At 44.2% G+C, this 10,498-nt stretch overlaps 1 protein-coding gene across 1 annotated transcript; it reads left to right on the top strand.

The window, feature by feature from the left end:
- Window positions 1-4,960: 4,960 nt before the first annotated feature.
- On the top strand, window positions 4,961-10,498 carry RPUSD3 (RNA pseudouridine synthase D3). The gene is given in 10 exon segments (XM_027863950.1): window positions 4,961-5,059; window positions 5,061-5,083; window positions 6,607-6,731; window positions 7,268-7,312; window positions 7,461-7,557; window positions 8,091-8,198; window positions 8,301-8,385; window positions 8,818-8,941; window positions 9,180-9,319; window positions 9,740-10,498. Coding segments are annotated over 10 exon segments (1,050 nt in total). The 3' UTR covers window positions 9,944-10,498.

The following is a 10,498-nucleotide window of genomic DNA, read 5'->3' as shown; positions in this document are numbered from 1 at the left end:
CCTAGAGCAGGCCTCAGAGGACTGAATCACGGGCAGCTGTGGCACTTTCCAGACTTCTCAACCCACGAATTCCAAAGACAACTTAGAAGATCAGTGGGAAAAGTCTGTGTCTTCGTTAAGAGAGAAGCTAGGTCTCAGCCCCAGTTCCCAAATGCGGCCCCCAGGGTGGCTGCTTCCAGAGCTTCTGCCCCACAGACTGAGGGGGAAATCAAGTGGCCTCATTGACCAGAGGGGACTACAGGGATCTCTCTGCTGGTGCAGGGTTCTCTTGCTTTGCCCCTGCTTGGATCTGGGTCACAGTTCTGGGTGGCAGCCCTGGGGCAAGGAGGAGTGCTGGCATGATGGAGTTTGTAGTGGCTGTGGAGAGGAAATCCTCCTCACAGTTCCAAGGCAGAAAAGAGTGCTTGTGGTCGCTCACAGGCCAGAGCACAGGCCAGAGCACAGGCCAGGAAAGGAGTAAATACCTCACCCTAATCATACCACCTTGGAAGAACTGAAAATTTACAGGTCCCTAGAAGTATCTCTGAAAACAGCTGCACAAAACCCCTGATGCTTGGGACAGTACATTCTCCACACTGGAAGCAGACCCTTACCTTAATAAAGAGTTTATAACTCAAGTAATTGATTGAGATCATGAGCAAACAGCACAAAAAGAGTCAGACCATAGAATCTTACTTTGGTGACAAAGAAGATCAAAACATACAACCAGAAGAAGACAACAAAGTCAAAGCTCCTACATCCAAAGCCTCCAAGAAAAATATGAATTGGTCCCATGCCATGGAAGAACTCAAAAAGGATTTTGAGAAGCAGGTAAGAGAAATAGAGGAAAAACTGAGAGTGATGCAAGAAAATCATGAAAAACAAGTCAACAGCTTGTTTGGAGACCAAAAAAAATGCTGAAGAAAATGACACCTTAAAAAATAGCCTAACCTCAATGGCAAAAGAAGTCCAAAAGGCCAATGAGGAGAAGAATGCCCTAAAAAGCAAAATTGGCCAAATGGAAAAGGAAGTCCAAAAGCTTACTGAAGAAAATACTTCCTTAAAAATTAGGATGGAGCAATTGGAAGCTAGTGACTTTATGAGAAATCAAGACACTGTAAACAAATCCAAAAGAATGAAAAAATAGAAAACAATGTGAAGTATCTCATTGGAAAAACAACTAGGGGCAGCTAGGTGGTGCAGTGGATAGAACACTGGCCCTGAAGTCAGGAGGACCTGAGTTCAAATCTGGCCCCAGACCAAACACTTGACACTAGCTGTGTGACCCTGGGCAAGTCACTTAACCCCAATTGCCTAAAAAAAAAAAAAAGGAAAAACAAATGACCTGGAAAATAGATCCAGGAGAGAGAATTTTAAAATTATTGGACTGTCTGAAAGCCATGATCAAAAAAAGAGCCTAGACATCATCTTTCAAGAAATTATCAAGTAAAACTGCCCTGATATTTTAGAACCAGAGGGCAAAATAGAAATGGAAAGAATCCACAGATCACCTCCTGAAAGAGATCCCCAAAGGAAAACTCCTAGAAATATTGTAGCCAAATTCCAGAGTTCCCAGGTCAAGGAGAAAATATTGCAAGCAGACAGAAAGAAACAATTCAAGTATTGTGGAAACACAATCAGGATAACATAAGATTTTGCAGCTTCTACATTAAGGGACCAGAGGGCATGGAATATAATATTGTGGAAGGCAGAGGAGATAGGATTACAACCAAGAATCACCTACCCAGTAAAACTGAGTATAATTGTCAGGGGAAAAAATGGTCATTCAGTGAAATAGGGGACTTTCAAGCATTCTTGATGAAAAGACCAGAGCTGAATAGAAAATTTGACTTTCAAATACAAGATGCAAGTGAAACATGAAGAGGTAAACAGGAAAGAGAAATCATAAGAGACTTATTAAGGTTGAACTGTTTATATTACTGCGTGGAAAGATGATATTTGTAACTCATGAGACATTTGTCAATATTAGAGTAGTTGGAGGGTAAAAATTATATGTATGTATATAGATGGATAGATAGATAGATAGATAGATAGATAGATAGAGGGCACAGAGTGAGTTGAAGATGAAGGGGTGATAGCTGGAGAATAAAATTAAGGGGTGAGAGAGGATTATACTGGGAGGAGAAAGAGAGAGGTAGAATGGAGTAAATTATCTCACATAAAACAGACAAGAAAAGGTTTTTACAGGGGAGGGGAAGTGGGGGAAGATGAGAGGGAATAAGTGAATCTTATTCTCATAGAATTTGACTTATGGAGGGAATAACAAACACACTCAATTGGGTATAGAAATCTATCTTACTCTACAGGAAAATAGTGGGAGAAGGGGACAAGAGTGCAGGGGGATGATAGAGGGGAGGGCAGATTCGGGGAGGGGGTAATCAGAAGCAAGCACTTCTGAGGAGGGACAGGTTCAAAAGAGAGAATAGAATAAATGGGGGATGTGGTAGCATTAAGGGAAATATACTTAGTTTTTCACAACATGACTACTATGGAAGTGTTTTGCATGACTACACATGTATAACCTGTATCAAGTTGCTTCCCTTTTCAATGAGGGTGGGGAGGGAGAAAGGGAGAAAATTTGGAACCCAAAGTTTTAAAAACACATGTTAAAAAATTGTTTTAAAAAAAAATTGTTTTCACATGCAACTGGGAAATAAGAAATTCAGGAAATGGGGTGTAGAAATCTATCCTGCTCTACAAGAAAATAAAAGGGGAAGGGGATTAGAGAAGGGGGGGTGAGATAGAAGAGAGGGAAGAGTAGGGGGAGGGGTATGCAGAATGCACACCATCTTGGGGTGAAGGGAGGGATGAGATGGGAAGAAAATTTGAAACTCAAAATCTTGTGGAAGTGAATGTTGAAAACTAAAAATAAATTTTAAAAAAGATGAAAAAAACATGACTAATGTGAAAATATGTTTAATAGGAATATAGCCTATATCAGATTGTATGTCATCTTGGGGTGGGGTGAGAGAAGGGGAGAAAAATTTAAAACTCAAAAGCTTATGGAAGTGATGGTTGATGAATCAAAATAAATTAATAAAAGGAAAAAAAAGGGAAAAAAAAGAAATAGTATTAGAATCTCCAACCTTTCCAGGTTACTCCTAAAGGGAAAACTAGTCAGTTGTCCTCTGGGAACACAACTTGCTGGTATAAGTGGAGGCTGGGAAAGTGAGCAAAAAGGGGAGTGTTACACATATGAAATATTAAAATAAACAGAGGAAGGCCTCCAGTACATTGGGCAAATCCTCAATGGACAATTTGTGGAAAAGCATGGACAGGAATCACTCAGGTTCAGAAAGCCTCTTAGTGTTGTGGAAAGCGCACAATATTTGTGTTTATAAGTCATGGATTCATCACAGCTCTTCCATTTATTACCTGGGTGACCATGGGCAAATCATTTGCCTTCTCTGGGCCACTCTACCTGTAATATTGGGGGAGTAGTGGATTATCTTTTAGGTCTCTTCCAACCTTAGATTCTATACTCTGAGATTAGGTACAAAGTTGTTTAGTGTTATTTCAAATGTTATCTATTGAGTCTTTGTGCAAATAAAACTTAGTCCTCCAAATATTTATAGTATCTTTTAGGAAACAAGATGAAAGCACAGGAAATTGTCTAAAGAATAATCAGAGGTAACATTCATTGTCAACATGAGTGTCACAGAAGGTGAGTGCTCACAAGTGTCAGAAGAGAGATCCCTTTCAGTTTTGAAATGACTTGGCAGCTTCACTGAGACCTCACAGGAGACTGCCATGGGTTTAACTACTAGGAAAATAAGAAGGGCCCATTTTTTTGCCATGACACCTTACCCTGCCCCACTCAGTTGCTAGAGTCCCCAGTCTGGGGCCATGTTGTCCTTACTGGTGAAAGGCAATTCTCTATCTAGCCACCCTGAAAACCACTACAATCTTTCACCTCATCCATCTCTCTGCCATGCTGCTGCTCTGACCCATTCCCTGTTTTCTTCCCTTCCATGCCATAGTTCTGGCTGGTAGGGGATTCAGGTTGGGATAACCTGATAAATGGATAATAGTAAGGATGGTATATATCCATATAGTAGGTGGGTCAGATCACTGATGTCTCTGTGGCTCCTCATCAGGGAAATAAGTTTAACCCTGCAAGCCAATGTGCAGCTACTGAAAGATTATTGATAATGCTTGAGCTCATCTTCTTGCCAAGGAAACCATTTGTACCCCAGAGCAAAGAGAACTCTGGAGGAGAATGCTATTTGGCACCTCACTTTTCAGAACCAGAGAAGTTCATTGGAAAAGCCTAAAAGGAGAAAGCTTGGGAAAAAATTACCAAAGGTGAGAAGAATTGTAAGTCATTTGCCAATCTTCCTATGGCTTGGGCCAATGCCTCTTTTTTTTGGAAGGAGGAAGAGAAGAAAAAGAAAAAGAGGAGGAGAGGAAATGTAGAACAGAATGTGGAAGAGAAATGGCCAGATATTGAAAGGGTTCAATCAAGCAAAATATAAAAGGAACTCCTCAAAAAGAGTAGGGAGAGGGGGAGTGGGAATTGGTTCTCTACGGGCTAGGAGCTTCAGGAAGGGTTTAAGGAAGGATGGATGAATTTGGGAAATTAGGCTGAGGCGTGTTCCTAATTAAATTAATTAAATAATTTAATTAGTTTATTAATTTTTAATACAAAGTCCAAGGGACATAAGGGTCAGCATTTGTCCTGGGTATTTGGAGCTGGAAGAGATCTCAAAAATTCATCTAAATGCCCCCCCACTCACTCATTTTAGGGATGAACAGCAGATGCTAACAAGAAGCCTCGAACTAGGCTGGCCGGCCCCTACCTAGCCCCCACTCTCAGACCACGCCCCTTCCCCCTTGCCCGCTTTGTCGCCTGCTCTAACTGACAGCCATTTTCTCCAATCACCGCATGGCAGGGGCGGTGCTCCGGGATCCGTCGTCGCCCTTCCCCTCTCTGCCCCGCCTCCTGCCCCCTCCTCGGAGCATGCGCGCACTCTGCTGCGGCTTCACGTCCATGTCAAGATGTGGGGTCGCTTCATGTGTCGGTTTTTGTCCGGGGGCACGGGGCAGGGACCAAGGGTCAAGGCAGAGTCCCAGACCCGAAAGAGTGAGACCTGGTGATTGATTCCCAGGATGGAAGTTGAGGGGAGGGGGTTTGTTTCTAACTGAAGGAGCAAAGTGTATGTGGGGGAGGGGGGAGGTGAGGGAGAGGACCACGTGAGGGCGAGAGACAATGACGGGGGAGGGAAAGGGAAGTGAGGGAGGGGGAGGAGGACGAGGGACGGGGAGGGAGGGGGAAGAGACGAGGAGGGGGGAGGGAAAGGGAAGTGAGAGAGGGGGAGGTGTGAGAGAAGGAAAGAGAAGTAAAAGGGGAAGGAGAGGGAGGTTAGAGGATGGTGAGAGAGGGGAAAGGAGGGATGACAGGACACTGAGAGGGGACTGGGAAGGACAGAGAAGGGGACGTGGGGGAGGGGAGGGGACAGTGAAGCAGGGAGGAGGAGGACGGGGAGGCTAGGGAGGCCTAATACTCTAATGCACAGAAGCTTTAACCTGCTCAGCCTTTCTGATCTGGGTCACTTACCCCTTCCTTTTAATTTTTAATATTTATTTACCATTATTATTATTTTTATTTTCACATTAGTCAAGTTGTAAGGAAGAATTAGAACCAACAGAAGGAACCACAAGAAAAAGGAAACAAAACAAAACAGAAAAAAAGAACGAATAGTATGCTTCGATCTGCATTCAAACTCCATAGTTCTTTCTTTGGATGTGGATAGCATTTTCCATCATGAGACTTTTGGAGATGTCTTAGATCCTTGCATTGCTGAGAAGGGCAAAGTCTATCAAAGTCTATCAACAGCAATGTGGCTGTTACTGCATTTCACCCTTCCTTAGGCAACTTGGTGGCTCCCTGCTCCTGAATGCTCACAATATGGGCTGGAAGGCCTCCCCCACTGCAGCTTAGAACTCCTAAGCTCAAGATCTTCACCACCAGCAGCCTCCCGCAGCAGCTGAACTACAGCTAAACTCTAGATAATGTTTGTAGCCATGTCCTATGGTGTTTTCCACTGACATCTTACTCAGTTGCCTCAGCATGGCATGAATTCTGAAGGATTATATTAGTGTAGTATAAGCTTTATTATGTCCTACGGAGTGGGAAAGGTTTTGTGCATGATTCTGGTGATAGACTTTGTGTCTGTCGTTTTAAGACCTCCCTAGCCAAGTGTGGAAAGGCTTATCATACTTGAGGGTTGAACAACAGGAAATGAATTTTTGGCCATAATTCCTGAAACCATCAACTAAGGTTCAGAAGATTTATGACATATATTGGTAGAGGGAGCTTCCACACTTAGAAAGTTACAGATCTTTAAATATGTTACATTTATTTGACACTTCAAAGTTTACAAAGTGTTTACCTCAGCAACTGTAGGTAGAGTATCATTTTCCCCATTTTACAGATAAGAAAACTGAGACCCAAAGCAGTTAAATGGCTTGCCCAGGGTGACAAAGTGTCAGAACTGGTACTTACTCAAGCCTCCTGACTCAAAGACTAATGTTCTTCACAACTACGTGACACCAAATTTACAAGTAAATACCCTTTTCTGTTCATTTCTTTTCCCACCGTTATAGGTACCAGATGTACCTTAAGGAGTCCCGGAAGAGGAAGGTACTCTTTCCTGGGATGCTGCAGCCAGAAAAGCTAAGCCACAAAGAGTTGGCTGACATGATGAAGACAGCTGTGCTGTACCACAATGGTGAGGAGGGGGAACAGAAGATGTGGGGATCAATAAACCTGATTCTAGCATAGTGCTTTCACCCACCAGGCCCCCTTAGGGAACAGGAAGGGGACTAGTGTCAGCTCCATGCTCATTTTTGTTTAAATACCGTATTAAAAACTTAACATTGTCAGTGCAACCAACTAAACTTGTTTGGTAAGTCTTTACATTTAAATAAACTATCTTCAACACGTAAGTTATTAGTAGTAGCGTTTCAGGTTTTCACAGTCCTCGTCACAATTCTTTCCCCATTCATTTTCTTGATTTTTCTCTTTCCTAGGTAGTGTGTACTTCATAATAATGGTTCTGCTTTTTGTTTTCTGTTATTTCATAAAGTTCTCTTTCCAGATTTCTTTGTATTTCTCTTATTTATTCCTCTTCATTATAGTATTCCATTACATAAATACAAAATGGTTTATTTAACCATTTCGTGTATCATTACCTGTTCAGGTTGTTTTGCAATCCCATCTTCATTTCCAGGGTATTTATCTGAATGTGATGACTTTGTGTTTTAGGACCTCTGGTGGCCCTGAACAAACCTCCGGGACTAGCAGTGACAGGTATGGCGAGGGGAGGGAGTGGTATGGGTCAGAAGACTATTGGGAGGGAATAGGAATTGGGATTAAGGCAGTAATGGAAATGGGGAGAAGGTAGGTTAAAGAATTTGGGATCTAGAAAGCCTCATTCCTTTTCTCCTTGTGTCTCCAGGAAAACCAGAAGAACTTACATTGCTCTCAGTCCTTCCAGAAGTAGGCCAGCACCTGGGACTCAGTCAGGAGCTTCATGTTGTCCGAGCTCCAGGAAAGTAAGTTACTGATAATGCTAAACCAGAAATCAGAGGCGCAGGTCAGGTTGAGCTGAGGTGAGAACTGGATTTGCTCAGAACCGTATGTCAGGAGAGTTAAGTCTTTCCAGCAAGATTGGGGACTGGAGACTTCCCCGCAAGGGGTGGAGATTAATTTAGGATGGTAGGAAAAATTCCTACGATGAGAAACCTAGGTTCTATTCCTTGTTCTGCCACTTAACTATGTGTGTGGCCTTGGGCAGCTGACAGCCGGCTTCACTTTCTTCATTTGTAAAGTGAACCGTGAGATCCATTTTGAGTTCTGTAGTGGAAAGCTCACTGGACTTTCAGTCAAGGGAGGACTGGTTTCAAATCCTGGCTTTGTCACATACCATGCAACCCTGCTATCAGGTTCATCGCTGTGCAGTGGTAATGATAATACTACCTACTTCAGTGGGTGGTTGTGAGAAAAGGGTATTATAAATCCTAGAGTGCTCTAGATACATGAATTATGACAAGTATAACGTGACTTTTTTTTTCTTCCCCTCCATAAGGGAGAGCTCAGGGCTTGTCCTCCTCTCCAGCTGTCCCCAGATAACAAAAGCCTTCCAGAATTTCTTCAGCCACTCTCGAAGAGCTCAGAAACCCACAGTGACCTACTGGTGAGAGGCAGCTGCCAGCTTCTACTGTTGTGCCTCTTTCCATGATAACTGCCCTGGGACGACTGCCCTGTGACCTCCCCCCTTCCTCTGTTTCCCCCTCAGGGCTGTGACTGTTGGGATCCCAGCTGCTTCCAAAGGTAAAATCCAAGTTGCCCTGAAGCTGGATCAAGTTGGGGGAATGGATCTGGTAAGTGAAGTGTTAACACTAATTTCTTGCTCCATGGGAAAAAGGAGAAGATGAATTCACATAAATTTGGTGAAGAAGGTTTGGTGAGGGGGGCAGCTAGGTGGCGCAGCCGATAGAACACTGGCCCTGGAATCAGGAGGACCTGAGTTCAGATTTGGCCTGAGACACTTGACGCTAGCTGTGTGACCCTGGGCAAGTCACTTAACCCCATTGCCTAGTCAAAAAGAAAAAAAAAAGGTTAAAAGGTTTAGTGAGACTCTGTGTGGCTGATGGTCTCACTAATCAGGAGCCATGGTTTGGGTTAGGAATCAGCTGAAAGCAACTGGCACCCCTGTGGCTTTATTCTTACAACATTTGGGGGCGGGGTTGTCAGGGCACATTAGCGTTTTTTTTTTTTTAAGTGGTTTTTCTTTTCTGGGGGACTGGTCACAGGTAGTCCCAGTGAAGGCCCCATCTCGACAGACCTTAAAGGAGGGTGTCAAGGAAACTCTGACCCACTTTTTTGTTCAGGACTCCACATCTGGCTGTGCTCTGGTAAAGCTCCAGCCGCTTACAGGTAGGAGTCAGGGCCATCCACCAGGGGTTCTGAAACTTTGTTTCAAGGAGGCAAGAGTTGAGGTGGGCTTAGTACAGATAGCTAGTACTTGGGATTGTCCTAGCAACTCAGTGTCTGGCTGGGGAGATACTGGGGAGATAGAAGAGCTATCAGAACGTAGAGTAGGACCTCAGGGCTAACCCCTGGCTCAAGAAGGCAGCTAGGGAGTTCTTGGTGTGACTGTTCTTCTTGTCCCTAGCATTTCCTAGCCAACTTCTGGTGCACATGATGCTTCAGCTATGTCCTGTGCTTGGGGATCACGTGTATTCTGCCCGAATTGGCAGTGTCCTAGGCGAAAACTTCCTGTTGCCAGTGGAGACCACAGTGCCTCAGACACAGGTACCTGGGTTTTCTTTGCCTGCCTACCTGGGTGAATTATTTTTATTCAGAGTCCAGTAGCAGGGTAATACCTTTTATCACTGGTGATGCAGTGTGATCCAACAGAAAGCTGACCTGTGCGGGTGGTAAGAGACCTGGGCTGTAGTCCTGGCTTTGACATTAGCTTATTAGTTGACTTTGAATATGTGAAATAAATTCTTTGACTCATCTAAAATGAAGGATTTGGACTAGATTTTTAAATTGCCTTTCAGCTCTAATACTCTGATTATGTATTGATAAAAAGGCCTTTGAACTTGAGGTAAAGAGAGCTCGGATTCACATTATCCCATTCTGAGCCTTCAGTTTAAATGAGAGCAGCTGTTTGGGTTTTCTTAACTGTTAGATCCATGCCCTTAGTCTTAATTCTTTTCTACCCTCTAGGTCCTCAATGAGCTGCTCCTCCGCCGCCTCCAAATTACTGCAAAGGAGACGGCCCTTCTACCCCTCCACCTCCACCTGCATCAAATCCTTCTACCCCAAACCTCCGTGGCCCCCAGAGTGCTCATAGCTCCCTTGCCTCCTTTCTTCTCACAAACCCTATGGAACTTAGGGCTCCAAATGTCAGATCAGCCCAGGAAGAAATAGCACAGACAACATTCAAGATGGCTCAACGAGACAGATGTTTACTGCCTTTGGGGAAGGTCCGAGTGGTGAGGGCTGGGGAAGATGGCCTTCCTCCTTGTCTGGGGAGCATGTGTCCAGTCCCTCCTCCGTCCTGGCCTTTTTGGCCTAAAAGAGGAAGGTGGGCAGATTCTTCCCCTGACCCTCGGATCCCTGCCGAAGTTAAGGCAAGCTGACTTCCTACTGAGTAGTAGTTTGGTGACCCTCTTTTTCTAGAGGAAGGTGACTCCTCTCATTTATTCTCTGGAGTTTGGGCCCACCTCAGGAAATTTTCAGCTTGTATTTCTCCTTGCCCATTATGAACTATCCCTATCCCCTATTTCTGTCTCTGTTGCACAGTGACTGTTCCCTGTGAACTGCCTTCTGCTTCCTGGGCTTGACACCTCTCACAGAAGTGCTCCTTTATCACGATCCCTGATTAGCTTTTCCCCTCCCCCTCTACTTTTCAGCCAGCCAGGCCTGGCAATCTGTCCCACCCCTGCCCTAATTACCCCAGCAGTAAACATGACAAAAGCAGTA

Source organism: Vombatus ursinus, unplaced genomic scaffold (genome assembly GCF_900497805.2).
Source record: "Vombatus ursinus unplaced genomic scaffold, bare-nosed wombat genome assembly UNPS02014773.1, whole genome shotgun sequence".
Taxonomy (NCBI): Eukaryota; Metazoa; Chordata; class Mammalia; order Diprotodontia; family Vombatidae; genus Vombatus; species Vombatus ursinus.
The sequence above is the reverse complement of the archived record's forward strand: the minus strand, read 5'-3'. Positions and strand labels throughout refer to the sequence as shown.